The 25,980-nt window shown below is 37.5% G+C and overlaps 1 protein-coding gene across 1 annotated transcript; it reads left to right on the top strand.

The window, feature by feature from the left end:
* The first annotated feature begins 349 nt into the window (after window positions 1-349).
* Window positions 350-10,912, top strand: PMP2 (peripheral myelin protein 2). Its single transcript, XM_060610790.3, has 4 exons — window positions 350-673; window positions 2,872-3,044; window positions 3,377-3,478; window positions 4,503-10,912. The coding sequence occupies exons 1-4, from the start codon at window positions 601-603 to the stop codon at window positions 4,551-4,553; spliced, it is 399 nt and encodes a 132-aa protein (XP_060466773.1). The 5' UTR covers window positions 350-600; the 3' UTR covers window positions 4,554-10,912.
* The last annotated feature ends 15,068 nt before the right edge of the window (window positions 10,913-25,980 follow it).

The following is a 25,980-nucleotide window of genomic DNA, read 5'->3' as shown; positions in this document are numbered from 1 at the left end:
CCCGCCTGGGATATGTGAACTATGCCAAGCCTCCCTTACCTATGAATACTTCCTCACACTGGTCCCCTGCATTTCTCTCCCACTACATATTTGAGGCGGATATCACAATACTCATGGACATTTTCCTCCCTTTCTTCTCTTTCAATAAGAATTCTTAATTTTGCAGACTCAGGATTGAGAGTGACCAAGATGCCTAAACACACACACACACACACACACACACACACACACACACACACTCATTCATGCTCATATAATTCAATTTGGCATAAGATTCAATTCATGGAGTCTTTTCCAAAGCATTAAGGACTAAGCACTTCTTAAAAATGTAAGATTGACCAAAAAAATTTTTTGAAGGTTCAAATAGTACTCTCATTGATCTTTATAACATTTTTTGGAGACTAAAGGAAACATTATGTGGGGCTTTCTTTTGTCCTAATGGACGATTCATTGCCGAGTCCTGACACTGCTTTTCCCCATTGGGTCTCTGTGAGAGTCACATGCTTTGGACATCTTTGAAAAGAATCTTCTGAGGCTTCAGCATCTTATTTGAATCTCCTGAATCTCATCTAGAACCGTGTTGAATTCTCATCCATCGCAATGAGCAACAGATTCCTGGGCACCTGGAAACTCGTCTCCAGTGAGAACTTTGATGATTACATGAAAGCTCTGGGTAAGAAATGTTTTTGTTTTTCTGGTTGAGAAGATCATTTTTGAGAAAGCTGCATGACTATTTCCTTTTAATTCCTTTTCCAGGACTCTGGGAAAGTACAATCCTTTTCTGGAATTAGTCTTCTATTGTGGAATTCAGATAATTTATTTGCATTTTGCTTGTGGATATTTTAATAGATTTTAACCTAAATAAGAGCTGCTTAAATATATGGAACTTCCACTGATTTCAAGAGTAATTTCATATCAGTAGGGCTTTGTTTTCAGACCTAGAGGAAAGAAATCTTAGAGGCTTAGTCAACCCATCCTCTGGCTTTTCTGAAGGTTAGTTTTATAACAACTGAAGTGCTCATAAAATAGGCAGTTGAATATACTAAAGTGAATAGAAAACCTCAATCTAAAATTTTAGTGTTTAGCTAAACCAGAAATTTACACTAATTTCAGACTTTCCTGGAATTGGAGCAGTGGATGAAGATGGAAAATCCAGTCATTTGTTGTATCAGCTTTATTTTATACTAATTCTAGGGAATGTTTGGGGCACCTGCATGGCTCAGTCAGTTAAGCTTCCGACTTTGGCGTAGGTCATGATCTTGCAGTTTGTGAGTTTGAGCCCCACATTGGGCTCTCTGCTATCAGCCCAGACCCCACTTTGGATTCTCTTTCTCTCTCTCTCTCTCTCTCTCTCTCTCTCTGCCCCTCCCCTACTCTCTTTCTCCCTCCCTCTCTCTCTCTCTCTCTCAGAAATAAATAATAAACTTAAAAAAAAAAAGAGAATGTTCCATATGAGCACAATAAGTTTGAAGAGTCTTTGGAAATTTCCAGAGCTGTGTAAATATAATAGAAACTGATGTCAAATGACCCAGGTTGCCATGTTTGTCAAAGTGTCTGTAGCTTTACTTAACTGTTCAGAAAGCTTATGAGAAAGATTCTATTTTTAGGTAAAATGAGCAAAATCATGTTATGTTGCCTAGAAAACTATGAGAACCCATCGGGATAGATCCATACTACGAGGTTGGTTAGATTTATGGACGTGACTTAATATCTGAGGAAGAAGCAAAATACAAGAGTCTCAATGAAGGACTCCCTAAGTATGTCATTTTCAAATTTAGAATGCATAAGATCACCTAGGGGTTTGGTAAAGTATAGATTCTCAGACTCTACTGCAGAGATCATATATATATATATATATATATATATATATATATATATATATATGTATAGACATAGACATAGACATCTATTATGAAACATAACAATTCATATATACACATATAAGCAAAACTAGTTTTTCCTTCATGTATTCTCTCATTTGACATTTCTTTTCCATGTATTTCTATAGCCTTAGTAGTAATAGTAATAAAACAGGAATCTAGTTTTGTTTTCTTTTTCAGATACAGAAAATTAAAAAAAAAATCAGTTACCTATGATCATTTGCAATGGTACAGATCTTGAAGAAAAATAGAAAGTTTTTTCTTACCAGCTAAACTTAAGGGCCAGAAAAAAAAATTTCAGAAATGAGATTCTATTAAGGATGTGGGGGCTTTTCTATATCCACAATATTACTGAGGGGAAAAATCATAGAACAGTGTATATCTGTCACAGTTTCACTTAAAATATACCTATACTATTTATAAGTAAAACCAAAATGTCCAGAATGATCCACAGAAAATATTAGTGATTTTCAGAGTCTGTGGGATTGGATGTGGTAAAAGTGGATAAATTGCACTATTTAGGCTGAACGCTTTTACTTAAAATCTGGAGACGTTACTTTTGTAATACTAAAACCTCAGATATTTAAGTCTATGGACATGTATTTCCACGAGGTGGTTAAACCACGAGGTCCTTGGTAGTGAGTGACCGTACCTGCCATCTCCACACCTGAGACACAACTGAGAGTAAAAGGTGGCCATTCAGGGGTCCCTGGGTTACTCTGTCAGTTAAGCATCCAACTCTTGATTTTTGCTCAGTCATGATCTCACAATTTATGAGTTAGAGCCCACACTGGGCTTTGCATTGACAGTGAGGAGTCTGCTTGTGATTCTCTCTTTCACTCTCTCTCTACCCCTCCCCACTCATGCGCGTGCTCTCTCTCTCTCCCTCAAAATAAAAAAATAAACTTAAAAATAAAAGAAGGTGGCCATTCATAGTCTCTCTAGGTATATCTCTTGGTCAACATTATTCTAACACTATCTTGATTTTCAGGTGTGGGGTTAGCCACCAGAAAACTGGGAAACTTGGCCAAACCCCGAGTGATCATCAGCAAGAAAGGGGATATTATAACTATAAGAACTGAAAGTACGTTTAAAAATACAGAGATCTCCTTTAAGTTAGGCCAAGAGTTTGAAGAAACCACAGCTGACAACAGGAAAACAAAGGTAAATTTTAATGTTTCTCTTCAAAGTTGGATCAGTCTGTGGCTCAAGAGGATTACTCCTATTAGTGTTCAAAAGGGTAGACCTACTTCATTCCACTGAAAATGAATGTGACTTGGGGGCACCTGGCTGGCTCAGTCACAAGGCTCTTGATTGTGAGTTTGAGCCCCATGTTGGGAGTGGAGCCTACTTAAAAAAAAATAAAATAAGGTAAAAATAGAAAAATGAATGTACCTCATGAGACATCTATTATGAAAACAATTCAATACTGAATGAACGGCTCCTTTAATCAACCAAAGTCCAAGCAACTTGATTATGGGAACTTGTCTTTGCAGAGCACTGTAACCTTGTCAAGAGGCTCATTGAATCAAGTGCAGAAATGGGATGACAAAGAGACAACAATAAAAAGAAAGTTGGTGGATGGGAAAATGGTAGTGGTAAGAATATTTTCACTTCTAAATACAAAAATAATGCTATTTAAATAGAGAAACTGGTTATATATTTTTTTCGAAATATTCTTTTTTTTCCCTTTGCAATACAAATAGATAAGAATGTCTAAGAATAAGGTCAGAGTTAATGATTAGGTGATATTTTAACCATGAAGACTCAGCGATGAGTACTTCAAGTATAGGTCCAAGGTTTTAGAAATAACAAAGCCCATTCATTATTTTAGAAATAACACCTAAAATAATAGTAACGTCAAAAAAGTATGCATAAATATCACCAGTTTGGATTCACAAAGAGAAAAACAAATCTAGTTTTAAAAGCAAAGTATTCCTGAACAGCTGAATTATAAAATATTTGTAGCTAAGTGTGTTGCTTTCAAGAATCCAAAGAACTTGAACTAAACCAGGTCAATAATTTAAGCTCAGCTCATAGGAAACCCTCTAGTCAGCAGATAAGAATGATGACCAGGGTTGCATGGGATGGCCTTTAATGATTTAAGTTTTTGCTTCTGTGCTTACTAATACATACAGTGAACATAAATTCATGTAATTTTAAATGTTTTTTTTTCCCTGTAATTTAGAGATTCTTATCCCTACCTACAATATAGATTTAGATGGGGAGCGAATACCAATATATGGCCCCAACACAGATCAATTAAATGCAAATCTCTGGGAGGGGAAGAAGGAGCCATCAGTATTTTTAAATGTTCCTCAAATGATGCAGCTATGCATACAGTTTTGAAATCCATTTTTAGTAGAGTCAAATGCATGCAAATTATGCATAAAAACCTGCCACTTTAAGAAAATTCTTCTATAGTAACATAGATTGACTTCAAAACTGTTTCTCCTATTTCAATTATTATAATTCTGAATTGCTGGAGACTGACACATTGATGTTCTATTTCTTTCTAAGTTTAATATTCTGAGCTTGTTTTTATTTTCTGTTGCTATTTGCAAATTTGCCGTTTTCTAGTTTGAGTTTTAGATACTCAATGAATCTCTCTCTTTTCTTAAGGAATGTAAAATGAAGGGCGTGGTCTGCACCAGAATTTATGAGAAGGTCTGAGAAAATCATTTCCTCATTGAAGTGGCATTTGATCATTTGATGTTGGAAATCAACGGTTTTTGTTGGCAAGGCCCGACTACACTGCAATTTGTTTGTTTTTGCTTTTGTCTTAATAGATCAGAGAGGTAAAGGTCTAAACTGAGGATTAATCTAAAATTCAGTGTTGTTGAAACATTTTCGATTTGCATGCATTTCCTTACTGTATTAAAGTATGTATACTGGCCACACCTAAATACTTGATAACGTCATTTAGTGATCTGTGAAATTCTAACTTATGTTGTACTTTGTGCATCGAAGTGCAAGTAAAGCAAGTAACTGGATAGTAAAAGGAAGTAAATGTATTGATCGGGGTAGCAGGAGCATAATGGGAAGAGGATCAGAAGTGAGACAAACTACAAGGAAAGGATTTAAGTCAGAGTTCTATCCCAGTGAAAAGGGCAGCCTCTACTCAAGCCAATTGTTTGAAAATTGAGGGGTAATTTATGGACAATGAAATGCACAGATATTAAGGGTAGAATTCAAGCCATTGTGACAAACGCACGCACCCATATAACTCACATCCTGATCAAGATAGTGGTGCCTTTCCTTAATCCCAGAAGGTTTGCTCATGCCTCTTCCCAATCACTGTCCTGCCCTGTCCCATTTCCACCAAAAGCAAGTAGCGATTTGGTTTCTATCATTTGGTTTTGACATTATACTTTTCTTTCATGTTTGGGTTTTTATACAAAGAATATTATTTTTATCCAAAAAAGTATACATTTTTTAAATGAAAAGGTAACCAGGAAAATTCTTAAAATCTTTTTTCTTATTTTTTTTCTAATGTTTATTTATTTTTGAGAGAGAGAGAGAGAGTGTGAGCAGGGGAAGGGCAGAGAGACAGAATCCGAAGCAGGCTCCAGGCTCTGAGCTGTCAGCACAGAGCCCAACACAAGGAGACTTGAACCCTCGAACGGAGAGATCATGAACTGAGCCAATGTCTGATGCTTAACTGACTGTGCCACCCAGGTGCTCCTTAAAAATCTTAAAAAGAGGATAACAACTGCTTCCATTCTACGCAGTATGAGCTATCACTTTGTGCATGTGGATGTAATAGTACTCATCTGTAACCACAGTGCTCATACTTTTTTTGCATTCTGCTTTTTGTAACTTTCACAAGGATTCTTCCACATTTCAACTAATGATATGCCATAATTTATTATGGTTCTATAATACAACTGTTCTATTTTTATGTTATGCCCAGTTTGGAGTTATTACAGATTATTTTGCAAAAATTGCCTTCATGTATATATCTGACTGTGCCGACTACTTTTTCTAGGAGAGGGATCACTAAATCAAAGAATAGAAAACCTGATGGGTTCTTAGTAAATATTTCTGCATTGCTTTCCTGAGCATTGTCACTGATTAGCGACAATGTAACCAGCAGTACACACATATAGGACAATGTATGAACACACATCCTAGGCTAATAATAACAGCTACCAAATGTTATATGTGTACTGTGTGCCAAGTTCATTTACTCTCTATCAGATGATTTACATGTCATGTTGCCATATTTAATATAACTTCACACAACAACCCTAGCAGGTAGATCCTATTATTATTCCCACTTTATGAAAGAGGAAACAAGTGTAGAGTAACTTGTGCAAAATCACAAAGTGATAGAGACAGGATTTGCCTCTGTCTGAAGAGAGGCCAGTTGCTAAACCTTTATTTTGCCTCCTTGGCAACACCTCTCTATTAGAAACATGTCTGTTTCTTGTAGTATCTCTAAAGGTGTGCCATTAGAGATTATTTTGCCTGTTCTTGGATTTCATATAAATGGAATCATACATTATGTGTTCTTTCTGTTTGCCTTTGAAAACTCAGCATAATGCTTTTGAAATCCATCCATATTGTTGCATGCATTAGTAGTTTGCTCTTTTTATTGCTAAGTAGTATTCTATTGCATGAACATATCACAGGTTGCTTATCCATTCTTAAGATAACTGGCCTATATCCAGTTTTTCACCATGATGAATAAAGCTACTATAAACATTCTGGTACAAGGCTGTTGGTGGACCTCTGAGTTCCTTCCTTGTATAAATAGCTGGGCATAAAATTACTGGGTCCATTTGATTTTTCACAGGCAGGAAGTGTGACTGCTGTGCCCAAGTAATAATGAAACTATTTCAGATGTATTGTATGACTGAGCAAATGAGAAGTGTGTTGATGTTGTTAGGGGCCAGGATTTCACTGTGGAAGAGGAACATAATGAATGAGGGGGGCAGGCAAGAGAGAATCATGTGAGAATGGATTGGAACAGATGTAAATTTATGGTTTCTAAGGCATGCGTATATTTGTGCATATGTGTATTAATTGTACATGCATACCTGCATGCATTTATGTGTGCGTATATACACATATTTATGTGTATGTGTATATACACCCATATATTTCCTAGCTCAATCTGCCCAAAGAGCTTAGAAGCAATGACACCTCAGTAGGAATGAGCCCACTTAGTGCCCAGACCTTGGTGACCAATATCATTTCCTCTAAAAGGAATGAGGATTCCTTGGAGAAACAACTAATTCTAATGGGATGTCAGGGTAGGTACAAGATGAGCCTGAAATATTTTGTTATACCAGAAAGTAAGGAAGTGTTTAAAAAAAATAATAGAGGCAAGCCACCAAAACATGGAAGCCAGCTTGGAGGTGCTCCCCTTGGTAAAAACTGGGACAATTTGAAAAATAATTGAGAAAAATAATAACTTATAAATCATTGAAGTAAAAATAAGGATCTATGAATCCATAATGATAATAGGGAGAAAGAATGCCATTGGCTGACTGGTAAATATGGAAGGAGTGTTAGAAATGGAAGTCATCATTATTCAACCATCACTGTAAATATTGGCTCAGGCAAGAATTGCCAATGAATGCTAAATCCAGAGGGAGATTTTGATTAGGAGAAGGATATTCATTTGGTAAGAAACTATCTTAAGAAAGTATCTCTTCACAGACTGATAATTAGTTATGAGGGGAAAAAAGTTTAACTTTGCAGTGGAAAAATTGGATAACCCCTTGACTGGGTAATCTCCCCTAACATTACCAATGAGGGGCAGAAGAACATGTGCCTTCAAATTTGATACCCTGAGAAGGAACATCATTTAGGTAGTATTTCAGCCTGGAATCCTTATCTGGATCTAATCACTGGGAAAGATCAGACAAATTCCAAATGAGGAACATTCTCAAAAAAAGAGGAGGGTGGTGTTGGTTGAATTCTTCAAAAACATCATTGTCATAGAAGACAAAGAAAGGCTCTGTGGAATGTTCTAGATTAAGTTACATTCAGAATATGACTGAATACAGTAAGTGATTCTAGACTAGATCCTGTACTAGAAGTAAAACAAATGCTCCAAAGGACGATATTAGGTTAATTGGTCAATTGAAATACAAATGGTAAATTAGGTTTGAAGTGTGCTATGTTTATGTAAGAAAATATCCTTATTCTTGGGAAATACACACTGAAGTATTTGGGGGTAATAGGCCATTATATATGCAATGTACTTTTTAAAAAAAAACTCAGAGGAAAAGTATGTGTGTTTGTGTGTGTGCACACATTTAGTACATACATCCATGAAGAGAGCAATTGATAAAGCACACAGGGTAAAAATATGACTAAAAGCTACACGTGTTTTCTTTGTAATAGTTTGATTCTTGCAACTTCCCTGCAAGTTTAAAGTTATTTCCAAACAAAATCCTTTAAAAAAAAAAAAAAAAACCAAACAAACCTGCCCTTGGCAAGTCTTCTTCTGTCTCTGGGCATTCGGTCAACACATGTCTGAGAAACATCATAACTGAGGTGTGTTTATTTATTTATTTATTTATTTTGGCTCCAGCTAGAGAAACCCATAAAAAAGGAGAGTTTTTAAACTGGTGCTATTTTTAGAGGTTGTAGTAATGTGACTTGCAATAAAATGTATTCCTCAATAAATATAATTGCTCTATTGTCCAAAAAGCACGAGCAGTTTCTGTTTTCATAACAGTAACGGTGCAGTTGCACTGATAACGAGAAGACAAAATAATCGTCTCAGCTGGTGATACGTGTTGCTAGATTTGGAAAAGATTTTCAAACAACCAGAAGTGGGGGAGGGAGCGAGAGCTCCGCAGTACTCAAACATGGTCTCAGAATATAATTTTGATTCTCAATTCTTTTTGATAGAACAAAAAGCTCTTGTCAATATAACATAGTGGCTAAGAGCAATCAGACTGCCTCGTTCAAGTTCCAATTTGCTGCTTACTAGCTATGTGTCGTTGGGCAAGTTACTTAACCCCCGTGTCCCTCAGTTCCTTGGTTGTAAAACTGGGGATAATAATAGAACATATCTCAAAGAGTTGTGAGGAATAAATAAGTATATGTAATGTGCTTGGCACAGGAAAAGCATTAGAGAACTGTCTTTTGTTATTGTTGTTTACTTAGTAACAAACATGATGTTAAAATAGGTCATTTTATTATACCTCAAAATGAAGAGAATTCACAAGATCTCAAGATCTCAGAGCTGTTGATATTGATTTGCACACCAACTGGCTAAATTTACTAAGAATATTATTTACACCAACATAAAAACAATCAAGAGACCCACTTACTAGCACACTACTGCCTAGAAGTAGCATGGTACTTAGATTTGAGCAATGACAGTGTTAGTTTTGACTGTAATATTTCTAAGTTTTGACTAAAGATTTACTTTGTAATTTCTTAAAAAGTTGCTCTGGCTTACCTTTAAAAAATATTCCTTCTAAACTAAGTGGAACCTCTCTAAATACGGCTGCACATTAGAATCATCGGGAAGTTTTTAAACATCCCATTGCCAAGATTGTAACACATACCCACTTAGTCATAATCTATGGGTAATGGGTGAGACCCAGGCATTAGCAGTTTTCTTAAAACACCTCTGGTGATTTCAATGTGTGGCCAGTGTGAGAACCGTTGTGCCAAAGTCTTCCAAAGTTGGAAATTTGATGTAGGCTATTATCATGTTGCTATCAATTAAAATGGAGTGAAAGGTAATCAAAGTCAGGAGTACCAAATGTCCCCAACGTGACACTAAGTAACAAGAGGTAGTGAAAATACTATGGTAAAATCAACTCAGATATAATCAAGTCTTTTGTTTGGGAAGCAACTGTCTACTTCTTATCTTTGTTATTTCCACAGAAGTTAACACAACTGGCCATTATCCATGACATATGGAAAAGTGAAGATTTCAAAATAGCAAAATGTGGAGCAACAGGGAAACAAAGCAATACAATCATGCCAACCCTCGCAAAATAGAAACTATTTTTCAGCATAATTTAGAAAATGAGTTCAAATTACTCAAAAAAATATAGTATGGGACTAATTTTCAAAATAGCATCTTGCACATTTTGCTGTCTATTGGGGAAATCAGTGATGGCATGCAAAATTTTCAGATCTCTGGCTTGGAATTCGGGCACTGTCCAAAATCCTCTCTTTAGTAACCAACTGCTGTGCAACAGTTCAAATCGGTCTGCTGGTGCAAGGTGAATATCTCAGCAACACCAAAGGATTGATGCCTCTATAGTTGAAGAGTTTTGAAAACTAGATCTGTGACAAGTCTTAGTTTCACATCCATTGAGACCAAATAATATTCCCTTGTTGGATTTTAAGATGGACATGAATTTTTGCACAATCTTGCATTTGGCATTAGAGTGCACTTATTCTTCATTTATAATTGCATTTTTTCAAATTATTAATGCATGCAAATTGCACTAAATAAGATAAGTAATGTAGAGTAAATTGATGATAGAGTTCAGATTTAGGATTTCCAAAATGAATCACTGCTGGCCTTTGATTTCCTTGATGTAATTTGGCATTTGGAGAATACTGCCTTCATTTAAAGCCAGCCAAACCTAAAAATTTAGATTTTTATTAAAACCTATCTGAGATCATACCACGCTTCATTCATCTCAATCCCATCTCTCTCAGCTAGACTGCAATCAAACACAAACAGGGACCAAACTTGAAAATTCCCTGAGCAAACAAAACCAATTTGGTCATCCAAACAAAGCTTAATTTAGTTTATTTTGCAAGACAAGTGAGGCTAACTTGACTTGGGTTGCTTATGCTTGTGCCTATGAAGATTATAAGCGAAACTTAAATTGTTCCCCAAAATTGATATGAAGTAACCACTAACCAAGTGCCTTTCATTTAAGAAAATTCTAATATTGTAACCAGTCACTGTGAAGAATAAACAATTACCACCTCCGTATTCTGTGAACTGCTTTATAACAATATGCCTCTGAGCATCATTCCATGTTTTTGTTCGAGTGCTCCCGATTTGCAAATTTCTTGCTGTAGACACAATAAACTTTTACTAATTACTACATCAGTGATCCATTGGCTTTACTTTTTTCTGAACTTTTGACAGTTTAATGTTGAAGGTGACACACCATGTCCTAAACTTTGTGTTTATTAAAAGCTTGGTGTTCATTAAAAGCTTCCTGAGAAGTGCTAAGTCCCAGCAATTGTTAATTAAATTCCTGACCGATATGGGAAGATGCAGGGCATCTATTGCATATTTCATGTGTTAGAGAGGGGATGGGAGCATAATAGCAAGAATCCCTCGAGGGTAGTGGGGACATATGGATTTGAACCCTGGCTTTGTCACTTGCAATTTCCTAATTTGTACAGTGGGGGCAGTAATGGCTGCTTCACACAGCTGATGTGGGAGGGAAAATATGCATATGAAAGCACTTTGTAAAGTATAATGCATTATTCATATGTAAAATATTATTATGTCTATTGTTACATGACACATGTAAATCCTTCTATTCAGCATTTACATTTTTGTTTTGGGGTGTGTGTGTGTGTGTGTGTGTGTGTGTGAAGTACTCCAAATAATTACTGAATATAGAACCTTTCCTATTTAGTAGGCTCCTAAATGATTAGATATTTAAAAAATTTGAATGAAGTCAAATATATTATAATCCTGATTCATGCCACTAGTAAAGGGAAACAGATCAGATAAGATGCTGTTAAATAGAATGTCATTCAGCATCTGAAGTCATGGGCTTGAATCCTGGTTCTATTGGCCTGCATGGGGTGACCTTCAGTAGCTCATTTACATTGCAAACCTCCAGTTTCTCCCTCTTTAAAAGGAAGGGCTGATTTGGATGATCTTTAAGATTCCACTTCTTCTTTTTTTTAACTTTATTTATTTTGAGAGAGAGAGAGAGCATGAGTGGGGAGTAGGCAGAGAGAGTGGAAAAGAGGAAGAATCCCAAGCAGGCTCAGCATAGAGCCTAAAACATGGCTTGAGCCCACAAACCATGAGATCATGACCTGAGCTGAAACCAAGAGCCTGAAGCTTAACCAATTGAGCTCCTCAGGTATCCTAAGATTCCACTTATTTCTAAATTTTATATCATCGTATCTAATAGGATTGGCTATTTAATATTGAAATAGCCTTATTATATACATGAGTTTTCTATTTTAATAGCTGCCTGCTTCCCAAACTTCTAGAAGTTCCATGTAGACAGAGATAAGCATTTACCTAGTTTCCCTTCTGCATCGCACACTGTTTCCCATCCAACAGATTCCTTGTCACCTTCAAGAGACATCAATCCCATGCAAACTTCTCTGACCTGCCTCCAAGGAGAATTTGATAATTCCTTCCACTGTGTTTCCACTGCAATATAGCCATGTATTTAAACCTCTAATTCTGATTGAAAGGTCAAGTGAAGAAATTTGAATTTTTTACTTTATTTTAAAAAAATTTTTAAATGATACTGTTTTTAATTTTTTTTAACATTTATTTAGTTTTGAGAGATACAGAGACAGAGTGAGAGCTGGGGAAGGGCAGAGAGAGAGGGAGACACAGTCCGAAGCAGGCTTCAGACACTGAGGTGTCAACACAGAGCCCGACACAGGACTTGAACTCAGGAACCGTGAGATCATGACCTGAGCCAAAGTCAGATGCTTAACCGACTGAGCCACCCAGGCGCCCCTCGAAATTTGAGTTTTTTAATTAAAAAAAATGTTCAGCCCACAGTGTTTGAGTCCTAGAAGAGGCTTTATAAATGTTTGCTGAATAAATGGGGGCACGAATGAGTAGCAAGCATTTCACAATTCGGACCACAGTGTCCTGTACATGCAGGCTCCATCCATTCTGAGTTTGAAAACAGATGGCTAGGTTTCACACAGTTTAGATAAGGTGAGTTTTTTTAGTCAGAGTTTCACAGACAAAGAAAAACAATGAGATGCCATTATAATATGCCGTCACATCGAACTTTCCCTTCTTTCCTCTTGAAATGGTTCGGTCTGGAATGTTAAACTATAAACAGGACATCTGTCTGCTTCTCTGTTGTCTGATAAGTCACATGCATAACCTAGGGATGGTTAAATACTTGATTTAACAGGATTCCTGTTAAATTCTTGGTTCCACAGGACAGCTGAGGGATTTTCTTATTTAGAAATCATGAAAGACAGGTGAGTCCATGAATTAGTAATATGATTAAAATTTATTTCTCTTGTAACATGGAATATAGATTAGATCTACCATTTCCAACTGCACATATTGTATTTTCCTTGTATAGAATTCATGTTGATTTTAGATTTTTGAATTACTGATGTGAGCGCACATTTGGGTGGAGAGGACACAGGGACTACTCAGAAAAGCACAGAAGGAAACTCTTTCAGTTCTCTGTGTATTTGTGAACTGTATTTATAACCCACTGAATATAGAATTCCTGCAGGATTCATCAGAGATCTATACAGTCTTCCTGCTGATTTATATCTGTTTTGCTGATTCAGCTGGTAGATGTGTGAGATCACTTGTAGACCATTCTACAGTCAGCAAATGTCTAAATTGAAGCATCTGTTCCTCGTTTTAGTCAAAACTCTCTGGTTATCAGTAGGCAGTGAGTGAGAAATGGAGAGAAGGTGTTTGAAATAACTCCTAGGTAAACACTGAAGTAACTCCCACGTGAACAGGAAGAAACATAAATCTCTTCTGGTAAAGGAGGCTCTCCTCCCTGGGGAAAGTAGAAAGAAGGCAATATGCAATATTCAATTAGGTTTGTCATTATTTGCAGCATTTACTCCAGGAAGTACAAGTATGGTTCATAAACCACAAAAACACCGAATAATTCTACCCACCCTGATTTCTTGATCTCCGTGAATACAGTGAAAAAAAAAAATACATTATTTTTACACAGTAATAGTAAACAACATGATAGACACCACTTTATTATTATTTTTTTAATATGAAATTTATTGTCAAATTGGTTTCCATACAACACCTGGTGCTCATGCCAATAGGTGCCCTCCTCAATACCCATCACCCACCTTCACCTCCCTCCCACCCCCCATCAGCCCTCGGTTTGTTCTCAGTTTTTAAGAGTCTCTTATGTTTTGGCTCCGTCCCTCTCTAACCTCTTTTTTTTTTCCTTCCCCTCCCCCATGGGTTTCTGTTAAGTTTCTCAGGATCCACATAAGAGTGAAAACATATGGTATCTGTCTTTCTCTGTATGGCTTATTTCACTTAGCATAACACTCTCCAGTTCCATCCACGTTGCTACAAAAGGCCATATTTCATTTTTTCTCATTGCCACGTAGTACTCCATTGTGTATATAAACCACGATTTCTTTATCCATTCATCAGTTGATGGACATTTAGGCTTTTTCCACAATTTGGTTATTGTTGAAAGTGCTGCTATAAACATTGGGGTACAAGTGCCCCTATGCATCAGCACTCCTGTATCCCTTGGGTAAATTCCTAGCAGTGCTATTGCTGGGTCATAGGGTAGGTCTATTTTTAATTTTTTGAGGAACCTCCACACTGTTTTCCACAGTGGTTGCACCAGTTTGCATTCCCACCAACAGTGCAAGAGGGTTCCCGTTTCTCCACATCCTCGCCAGCATCTATAGTCTCCTGATTTGTTCATTTTGGCCACTCTCACTGGCATGAGGTGGTATCTGAGTGTGGTTTTGATTTGTATTTCCCTGATGAGGAGCGACGTTGAGCATCTTCTCATGTGCCTGTTGGCCATCTGGATGTCTTCACTAGAGAAGCATAGACACCACTTTAAACAGGCACTCTGTTCAGCAAATCCCAGTCAACTTCAATGGGCAGTCATTCATTCATTCAACAAACATCACTGCTAAAGAAAGATAAATAAGAAAAGACCCTGCCTTCAAGTAGCTATGTAACTCCTCAGTGAGTAGGACGATTGGATGTGAGGGGGAGGACAGAAACATGTGGAATGAGGTTACCTGAGAACCCAAAACAGAATTTTGATGAGTTGCATGTTGTTCTTTGAAGATAGGTTTAAGGAAGGTACTTGATAGGATCTTCTTAAGCATAAACATTGAACAGTCCTGTGTTATGCCATCCACTCTCCTTGTTTAAGAATTTTACCTGAAGGGCTAAGGAGACTCATTAGAGATTATATCACTGGGCATTCATAAAACCTCATAAATCTACATTTTCCTTACAACTGCTGAGTGGCTCAGGAGGGCTTAATAAATGAGGCGAATTGTCTGCCTGGCTCTATTCAGAGACCAGGATGTCCAAGGATCTTCATGCTCGGGATTGTCTCTTACTTGCTTTGATGGCAGTTTCATCACTAATCATCACCAAACAGATCTGGCAAGGTCAGGGATATATAAGTACATGGGAAAGCTTCCTGTGGTAAAAGAAGATATCTGGCAGTCCCCATTTTTTGGTAAAACAGGAACTCTGATGACACTCAGTATGGGTCTTTTCTGTTTTTACCAAATTACATTGGTCTGAGAAGCTACTTAAGTACAAATTCAGAGTGACAGCAAAGTCACTGGCACCCAGAGTAAGATGAAACATTGAAAGGGAGAGGCCATCTCAGCAAGCAAACAAATGTTGGCAAGGATCCCATAATGCACTTTGGAGGCATAAGGCAATTCTTTAGGTTTTGTGCGGTGAAGAACAGAGATAGCTAAAAAACTATAAAAGTATACTTGGTAAAGACTCAGTACTTCGCCTGTGAACAATTATGGATTAAAAGAATGAGAATTCATTACTCTTTTTAAAAATCCCTATAGATGGAAGTGATCAATCCAGAGCAATAAAAGCCTAATGTTGAACTCGAAGTGGGTTTGGGTACCAGTAACAACTACAGGTTTGGATATAGGCTGCACAACTGCACAGATCTGCCCTTTAGCCACACTTAGCTAAGAGCCTGAAGAAATCCTTTGAAAGGAAATAGAAAATAAATGATAGTTCCAAATTATTGAGTATTTCTATTTTCTTGTACTCTGCATATTGATGATCTAAAAAACTCTACAATAGTATAGAACTAAGTTAGAGTTCTCATTCTATACTTAAGATTCACCCAATAAAATTAGTTCTCTGATTTTCTTTTTCCTTTAAATACAAAATAGTGAGCTAAAGGATGCCACCAGTTATTGGTATAAATAAACATTTCACTATATGTCCCTCTGTAGGTAATTTTAACCAAGATTCTGCTGATCTAAGTGGAGTGACTAGGTAAGCGGCAAACTTTAGAGAACAGCGCCTCAACAAAGTTCATGCCTGTGTAGCTTTATTACAAGTCACAACGGCACTTTTTCAGTGGCGGTTATTTTAGTAGCTAACAAAGATATCAAGATATCATTGGATGGCAAATAAGAAAAGTGAAATAGTTATACATTTGAATTGGGTCAGCAAGAGCTTATATCATAAGCCTATTCCTTTATAGAATTCTAACAATATTTCAAGACTCTCACCATCTGCTCTTTATTTGGAATAGTTATTTTCTTCTTGACTTTTCCACCCCTTTGAGAGCCAATTTTCACAAATAGCTGTAAATCAGGGGAATCAACCTCAGTAACATGGAAAATTATTCTGAACAATGCATAATATCATGGCAGGCTACCAAATCACTGTGAAAATGCTAGAAGGAAGTCATTTGGTTCTAAATATGAATGACAAGGATGTTAGTTTACGAATGTCCAATCAAGACATATTATACTAGGGTCCCAAGAGAATACTCTTTAAATACAGCTAAGGTCACAGGAGCTAATGATCTTATCATCATTGGATCAGTTCCCAGTTGGCAGAATACAGACTGTTTCTTTTACAAATTGAATTTTCCTGGAGTCTTACCATGTAAGTACAAGATTCAGAGCAGGGCTGGCCTGTTCTGAGTTAGGCCACAATTTCTTCCATTATCTCTTGCACTAGATTTACTTCCCGAGAAATATGCTTGGTTAAGAACAACAAGCCACGTTCAAAAACTTAACCGTATTAGTAGAAAGATTTCTTAACATGTTGCTCTTATACTAACACCAGTATAGTACCAAGAGGAAGGGGCAACAGACAAGAAGGCTCTGTCTTCATCACTTCCTTTACTTGTGTTACCTTCTCCCTTTACCTAATGCTCTTTGATCTGCTGATACTTAATGTACAGTCTAGCGACCACCAGTATGAGCATCCTTTGGGAGACTGAAGGAACGCAGAATCTTGGGTTCCATTCAGATCTGTGGATTCGAATCTGCATTTGACAAGATCGTCCACGGGATTCTTGTGTACGTTAAAGTATATAGGACATCCTCCTAAAGACATACTTTGTTATGTTGACAGGGAAACAAGACATTGATCTCTTTTGATATTTTCATTTCTATCATCTCCACTGTTATCCAAAAAATTCACAATCTAGAATCAACCCTCTTCACCAAAGCCAAAATAAGATGACTAAGAAATAGCCAACATTTGTTTAACCCTTTACAATTTACAAAATACTTTTCATCATCAAATCCACTTGATGTTCGCAGTATCTTTGAGAGGTAGGCAAATGTTATAATTCTCACTTCACAAATTAGACAATTATGGCTGATCGGTGTTAAGTGACATCTTCCAAATTATACACAACAAATTTTCTGACTCCAAGTTTAGTGCGCCTTTTGCTACTGCACCATGATGATCGGACAGAAGATCTCAAAACAGAATGGCAGGGGAGAAGAATAAATTTAGGACCTAAAATAGAGGTAGAAATTACTGGGAAAAGTTGCTGGAAAACTGATTACGTAATTTGTAGCCACCTTATCTAAGATTTCACCCCCAATGACCGGGATATACAAAAAAATCTACTACATTTTTAAAAGATATTCAGCCTCTTCCTGATTAGGAGCTAAACATAATCATAAGCAAGGGAAGGCAGGAAAGCAAGTGGGGCTGTGCAAGTGTTTCCCTGCTAGCGATTCTCACAAGCACATCAGCAGGAACCAGTTGCAAGGCAGCTCACCGGCTGTAGTCCCAATACTTCGGTCCCCCTGGGAAGTGTTTGGCACCCCTTTTCACCTAGTCTGCATACTTGCATCAGTCAAACAGATAGCATATGACCATCATGGTTTTTGTAGATACTTCCTTTCAGGCAAAAGCCACATTTGCTTTATTTATACATTTCTGCATTTCCTTTATTTTTGCATTTATGCATTTGTCTGACTTTTCCCATGCTTATATACCATGCTTCCAAAGTCAACTTCTTTTTTTTTTTTTTTTTTTTTTTTTGGATTTCCTCGTTAGGAAAAGACAGGCAAGTTTTTTCCAAGAAAAGCTTCTCTGCCAAACCCACTGCCAGTCCTGGTCACCGATCTTCATGTGCTCACAGCAGGAGCCCTACCATGTAGGCAGCTGCAGGAAAAGTCGAATGCCTTCCCCCATGAGCCATGGCCTCTGTGCCCTGGGGTTTGGTATGTACATCTTGGGCAGATCATCCATTAAAAGACAAAAGAATTAGAACATCTTTGAAGAAAGAAATTTTATCACCAAATCTCTATAGGTTTTCCTTTTGAGAGTTTCAGGGTGAACGACGATTTGGCAATTAAGGAAGTTACTGAGTAAATTTGGGAATGCAAACCTTCTTGAAACAATTTTCAAAATGTTTTCTCCAATATTTAAAGCAAGGGTCAGCACACAAACGGGGTGCTCAAGATTCCAAATCATATCTCCAGCATCTGTTCTGTAAGTGAGGGGATGCATTGAAAGCACGGAAGGGCTGAGTCCACAGCAATGTGCTCAACTCGATGGGATTTCCCGATATAGATGTGCACACTCCCTGGAGATTCAAGCTGGACAAGAGCCCTATACTCAAGATGGAGAAAACAATCTTGCTGTAAGTCTAGAACTAGGAATGGATAATTCTTCCAATCACAAAGTAAACACATTCCCAGCTAAATATGGGCACGACTGCATGTCGATAAAATTCAAGTGAGATCTGTTTTTGGAGCACACAATTAAAAACTGGCAATAGCCGGGAGTTCCCAAATAAGCTTAAAATTAATCATATTCTAGTATTTTTACTCCTTTCATTTCAGTAATTTGTTCTATTCATTTCTGAAATGCTTCATTCTAGGGGCTTCTACTTGTATATATTCTCTCCTGGCCATCAAACTTTAATACTTACTGGTTTATTTTTAAACTCTATTATTTAACTTATAAAAAGAAATAATAGAAGCTACAATGAACATGAAGCAGTGTGGGTAAAAATTCTTACCATAGATACTATTCAGAGAATCATGCTCCAAACAAATATATTGGCTCTAATTATTAGCCTTGCCATTTATGCTGAACATGCCAACATATTTTCTGTACCCCATCTCTGTTCTCTCTGTCTGAAATTTTCTTCTCTCTCCTCTTTCCAGGTTTGGTGTCTTCTCCTCTTGGTCTCTGCTTTAATGTCATCTTCTTAAAGAGGCCTTCCTCAACTACCTTACCTAGGGTAGTGCCCTCTGTTATTTATCAGAATATACGATTTACTTATTTTATAGTATCTATCATTATCTATTATCACATGCTGTGTTTGTTTATTGCCTGTCTCTCCTAGCAGCATGCAAAGTCTGGAGGGCAGGAATCTTTCTGTCTTTATTATCCTTGTATATTCATCTTCTAGTCTAGAACAAAGTAGCTGCTTAGTAAATATATGTTGAATGAATGAATAGACATTTGACTTTTCCTTATTTATTTAGTCCTAATATCAAGTCTTAAAGATTTCCTGGTTTCACTTTCTTTATTATTCTTTAAACTAAACCCCAGATTTTCAACATTTTTTTAAATCTACACATACACATTATCATACAACATGGCTATTATAGCCTGAGAAGTAGTTTCTGAATTTGAGAAATAAATAATCCCCTTGATTCTGAAACCTAAATTTAAAAAAGAAACAGCCATCTATCTCCAAGGGATAAGAGTGTTGATGAAGAAGAAAACATTCACTTTTTTTTAAAAGTTCTGTTAACTCCATAGTTGAGTTGGTTTTAAAGAATATTTCACTTATTTTTAGACTCTGATTTAAGTTTCATCAAGTCAACAGATATTTCTTGATCCTTCCTGTAGTTAATTTGATTGCCCCATTTTGCAATTATGGAAGTTTAGACACAGCCTAGGCGATTCCTCAGACGGAATGAGGAATAACTCTAATTCACAATGTACCCACACAGACAAGGGGGAATTTATAAAATACTGTGGGTATCAGATTTGCATAAAGCTTTTGCCTCTCATCTTGTCCACTAAGGAGACAGAGACTATTCCTCTTCCTCCAGTATGTACGATTTCCTTTATATTTCTAGTTTGGGCACTTGACGTCCAAGGACAAAGGGGACATTTGCTGGCTTCTGTCTTCACATGAGCGTTGGCCAATGGGATGGGAGTGAGTCTAGCCCACCTTCTCTAAAGGAGGGACGTCATTAAAAGAAAGGGTGTGTCTTCCCTTTCCTTTTAACTCTTTCCTGTTGTCTGGAATGCGGACTTGGCAGTGAGTCATTTTATACCATAGGGATGAGGGCGAGATCTTACAGATAAAGGAGCCAGGACATGAAGGAACCCAGCTCCATTGCTGACTTTGTGGAGAGGGCTGCCATGTGGCTTAGACTTTAGCATTAAGTTAATGTTAAATGTGCATCTTATTACAGCTGCCAAATCGACATTCCAAGTAATATGTCTGCATAGGATTCTCTTATATATCTTTTCCAAAATTTTAAATAAAAGAATTTACTTGATTTTAAATTCAAATAGCTTCTCCTCCCGCCCCCACCCCCCCACCCCACAAAGCCTCTATTCTGCCTGGAATTTTCTGGGTGTTTCCAAAAATACAGAATAACTGAATACACCTTGGAATGAGAGATATCTCCAATGCAGTCATGGAGTTACTTTATAAGTACTGGAAAATGGTCGAAGACAGCATTCTAAGATAGATTGGGCTTCATTATGAGATGTTTTAAATGTTGAGGGCAACTCTTCATTAAGGGAAAATTCTTTTCTCCCAAAGAAGGTTGAGAAAAATATTGAGACAAGTATTTGAAACATGACTTCTGTATTCTAGAATATGCTGGGATACAGAGAATTCTAAGCTTTTTTTTTTGTGTGTGTGTGTGATCAAAACTTCTAAGTTTCAGAACACAGAAGTATATGGAGATTTTTAAAAGTTAAACCTTTGCAGAAAGCTCTGGAGGAGCAGGGGAAAATGCTCACATATTATCTGTTGCAAGGATATCTTCAAATCAATATACTGTGAGAACCTTTCTTTCTCTACAACTTAGAAGTAATGTGCCTATAGATACTATCATATTCTTCAGAAATTGATGATTTCTGAACCCACAAGCTAATGTGGTTTTGGTACTTACTATGGACTAAGTGCTTTGCATGTAGAAACATGTTTATTTATCAGGAAACTGAGGCACAGAGAGACTAAATAATTGCCCCAGGTTCTAAAGCTGAAAGGCTGCAGAGTCAGGCTATCAAAGATGACTCTAGAACTTCTAGTCTGGAACACTAAATTTCTGTCAGATATAATCATAAGTCAGGAACTTGTTAGATTTCTGTAATTTGAAGATTCCAAAATGGTCACAGCTATGGCCATATGGACATCAAGCACTCTATCATAGCCAGTCCCTCCTTTCCCCAAATTCTGAGGCTGTATTTTATCCTACTGAGAGTGATTACTGCATTACTCTGTTTACAAGTTTGTGGGGACACATTTTGGGGAGAAATTTTCTGTTTTTACCTACAATCCAGTAACTGTTACTATCTGCGTGTTATATCACAGAATGTGACATTTATTTTCCCTCATTTCCTGCTCATGTCCATTCACCTGCAACACAGGACAAAGGGAAGACAGAACTGGAGAGTATTCCTGCCTACACATTGTACCAGCCATCTTTGGCTTCAAAAATATGGGTTTAGAAACTTTTGTACAATGAAGGTACAGTGTTTTCCAGGTTGAACATCAATCAGTGTGTTTAAAATGCCTCACACCACTGCCAAACAAAAATGCCTCTGTTCGGGGCACCTGGGTGGCTCAGTCGGTAAGCGTCCGACTTCAGCCCAGGTCATGATCTTGCGGTTTGTGAGTTCAAGCCCCGCGTTGGGCTCTGTGCTGACAGTTCAGAGCCCAGAGCCTGCTTCAGATTCTGTGTTTCCTTCTCTCTCTGCCCCTCCCCTGCTCATGCTCTGTCTCTCTCTGTCTCAAAAATAAATAAAACATTAAAAAGAAAAACAAAAACAAAAAACCAAAAATGTCTCTGTTTGTGAGTGCTGGCTCAACAATCTCTTCAGAACTTTCGGGAAATGGAGGTGAGTGGAAAATTAGCTGCTGACAAATTCACTGCTGTCAATGCTAGCCGACACACTGGACGTGAACCAGCTGAACGTGTTGTGACTTTTCTAGCCCTGACTTCAGGCTTCACTGGAATTGACTACATTTGTCCAAGAGAAACCATGGCACAAAAGAAGTAAGCTGGGAGGTATGGGCTGAATGCAAACAGAGTTAGTATATTTTCTATGAGAATCATGATTAGCTACCTACATTTATTCAGGTGCTGAAACTTACACAGCCTTTACGGATCCAGGAATATTTCTTTAAATGTTAAATTGTTTAATGCATGCATAATGATTATCATTCTGTGGTGTAGGCTTATCACCCAAAGATTTCTTGGAACCATAGTCCGAACAATATAATAATGTAATTTTATGACTAGAAGGGACCACCTTATGATAGCCATCAATGCTTTTCATCAAATATTTGAGAGTTTCCCTGTCTGGTCACACATGTCCCTTTGCTGGGTATATGTGACTTTTTCTTGCCATGGGGTTCTGAATAGAAAGAAACATGTGGCACTCTCAGGCTGTGTATTTAATTGCTGATGTGAAAACCTCCAGAGTTCTCTTTGCTTATCGGTGCAGCCACGACCAAGTGTTTGGCACAATGGTTACATTTTGTTGAAACTGGACCCTTGAAGGCTGCAATGAGTCAACAGGCAACCAGCACTTAATGGAATATGCCCTGAGTGAGAAATAACCCTTTGTTGTTTTATAGCCATTAATTTTTTGGGTTGCTTATTCACTATCACAGCATAATTCATATTAATCTGATGGATATAGAGATTAGTATATATAATGAGGGTAGCGTGCCACACTAAAATATGTAGCATTGGTTTTAGGACCAGGAAGTGTTTCATAAGGAAACTATTAGCGGAGGCCTAAGGGATGGCATTCTGTGTTTTTCAGTGGCAACACATTTAGTAAATTCTTACTTGAATTAAACTGAAAGCATATGATATACTTCAATAAACTTGGGAAGAAGTTTGAAAACTCAACATCCAAAAAACAAATAGTCCAGTGAAGAAGTGTGCAGAAGACATGAATAGACACTTTTTCCAAAGAAGACATCCAGATGGCTAACATAAACATGAAAAATTGCTCAACATCACTCATCATCAGAGAAACACAAATCAAAACCACAATGAGATACCACCAAACACCGGTCAGAATGGCTAAAATTAACAACTCAGGTAACAACAGATGTTGGCGAGCATGTAGAGAAAGGGGAACACTCGCACTGTTGGTGGGAATGCAAACTGGTGCAGCCACTTTGGAAAACAGTATGGAGGTTCCTCAAAAAATTAAAAATAGAACTACCCTATGACCCAGCAACTGCACTACTAGGTATTTATCCAAAGGATACAAAAATGCTGATTCTAAGGGGCACATGCACCCCAATATTTAGCAGTGCTTGCAACAAGAGCCAAATCATGGAAAGAGCCCAAATGTCCATTGATTGATGAATGGATAAAGAAGATGTGATATATATGCACAATGGAATATTATTTGGCAATAAAAAAGAATGAAATCATGCCATTTGCAACAATGTGGATGGAACTAGAGTATATTATGCTAAGTGAAATAAGTTAGAGAAAAATAAATATCATATGATTTCACTCATATGTGGAATTTAAGAAACACAGTAGAGGAACATAGAGGAAGGGAAGGAAACATAAGATAAAAACAGAGAGGGAGGCAAACCATAAGAGAGTCTTAAATACACAGAACAAACTGAGGGTTGCTGGAGGGGTATTGGGTGGGAGGAAAGGCTAAATGGGTGATGGGTATTAAAGAGGGCACCTGGGATGAGCACTGGGTGTTATATGTAAGTGACGAATCACTAAATTCTACTTTGGAAATCATTATTACACTATATGTTAACTAACTTAGATTTAAATAAAATTTAAAAATTAAAAAAAATAGAAAACTGAATGCTAGTATTATGTACTGGTTGCTTTGGGTAGCATTTAATGAAGTACTAAGTCTATTTGCCACGTGGTTGACTACCCAGTCCCAAGATCTCCCGCTGATCCATGAGAGACATGTGAACACCTTTGCTCTTCCTACACAATTGAAATTTGGGGCATGTTTGTTATCTCTGCAAAACCGAGCCTATTCTGACAGAAATGTAGTCCAATTAGCCTCATTTTACAGGTGAAAAAGCTGAAAGAGATATTGGCGAATACCTCAATAATTTCTAAGTCATTAAAGGTAAGGCTGACACAAGCCGGTGTGTTTTGTCACTGTGAACCAGTGTGCGGCCTTTTGGGCACCAAACAGGATATTCTCCAAGCAGATCTTTCTCCTTTAACCCCTGTCAGAGCTTGTGCAAAAATGGAGTAAATGCTCTTTGACTCAAGAAGACTCTCTGGAGGAGATGCAGAACTTGCTCAAGAAGACAAAACCAGCGGGTCATAGTCCACTATTTTAGTTCAAGGAGAAAGGAGATGAAACAGAAACCCCTGCAACACACACAGGAAATGCACCCTCATTAATTCTTCAGAAACGAACATCTGCAAAAGCAGGAAGAAATCTGTACTAATCTGGACTATCTATATGACTTCCAAAATCAACACTGAAGGGTGGAGGCTTTACGTACAAGAATCAAGTAAACACTCAAAAATTAAATAAAAATCTTGTACTCGGCAAGCAGCATTTCAGACTTTGCTGGGTGTTTCAAAGTACTTGTTTGTGTCTCACCATGTTTTCATGTCTTACCTCTTATGGAGTAAAACCACCACAGAAGTTTGAGGTCAGACGGGCAGGAATGTTTGACAGAGCTCAGCCTGCCCTGATTTGTGGATTAGAATAATGGCAGTCTTTCCAGGAGATCAAAGTCAGTTTTGAGGGGATGTCTGCTGGTTTCTCACACAAAATGTATGCTCCCCGTGGGAATGGTTAACCAAGTCTTCACTGGAACATGGTGCTATCATTCCACATGTAGAGAAATTCTTTATCTCATCAGAATGACAAGTAATTGTCAAGTTAGCAGTGAGTTGTTTAATCCAAACAGATGTGTCCTCACTGGAACCAGGAAACTAATTGAAAACTGAGCCCTCAGTATTTTCAGATTCTAATTTTTCTCACCAAGATGAGAGAAACTTATACTCCTTGAGAGTTACTGTGAAAGAATGGGATTGAAAAAATATCTGAGGGTCACCTGGGTGGCTCAGTCAGTTAAGCCTCCAACTCTTGATTTTGGATCAGGTCATGATCTCATGGGTCGAAGGATCGAGTCCTGCTTTGGGCTCCAAGTTGAGCATAGAATCTGCCTGTGATTCCCTCTCTCCACTCTCTCTCTCTTTCTCTTACCTTCCACCCCCTCTCTCTTAAAATAAAGAAATAAACATTTTTTAAAAAAGAAAGCATACCTGAAGTTGACAAAAAATCAGGACCTCATAATGAAATGATTGTGACTTTAACTTTCTCACTCTCTTCAGCTTCCCTCTAACCACAGAGAACTGTGAATGAATGAATGCAGAGATTCTTATCCTCAGTTTTCATTTTCATGCAATTTCTTACAAAATATGACAGATTATCGTCAGGCTCTGACAGGGCATCAGCATGTTAACAAGCACTTCCAACAGTAAAATGCAACACGCAGCCAAGGAGAAAGAAGGCAACCTTCTTTCTGCATCAGGTAAGCCTCATCTTCTTGTCCCTTTAACTTTAGAAATACCCCCCCACTCCTTCTACTTCCCCTTGGAAGCATTTTGTATCTTTTTCATTGAATTCACTCCTCGTTTCCCTGTACACATAGAGCATGATTTCTGTGTTTTCCCTAGAGCCTGTTTTAGTTTTTGA

This window comes from Panthera onca, chromosome F2 (genome assembly GCF_046562875.1).
Source record: "Panthera onca isolate mPanOnc1 chromosome F2, mPanOnc1 haplotype 2, whole genome shotgun sequence".
In the NCBI taxonomy this organism is placed as follows: Eukaryota; Metazoa; Chordata; class Mammalia; order Carnivora; family Felidae; genus Panthera; species Panthera onca.
This window is presented reverse-complemented; position numbering and strand designations above follow the sequence as displayed.

Excerpts from the sequence above, each read along its gene's own strand:
- PMP2 (XM_060610790.3), top strand. The coding sequence starts at position 601 with ATGAGCAACAGATTCCTGGGCACCTGGAAACTCGTCTCCAGTGAGAAC. Across the intron at positions 674-2,871 it reads TGATTACATGAAAGCTCTGG|GTGTGGGGTTAGCCACCAGA; the intron begins GTAAGAAATGTT and ends CTTGATTTTCAG. Across the intron at positions 3,479-4,502 it reads TGGATGGGAAAATGGTAGTG|GAATGTAAAATGAAGGGCGT; the intron begins GTAAGAATATTT and ends TCTTTTCTTAAG.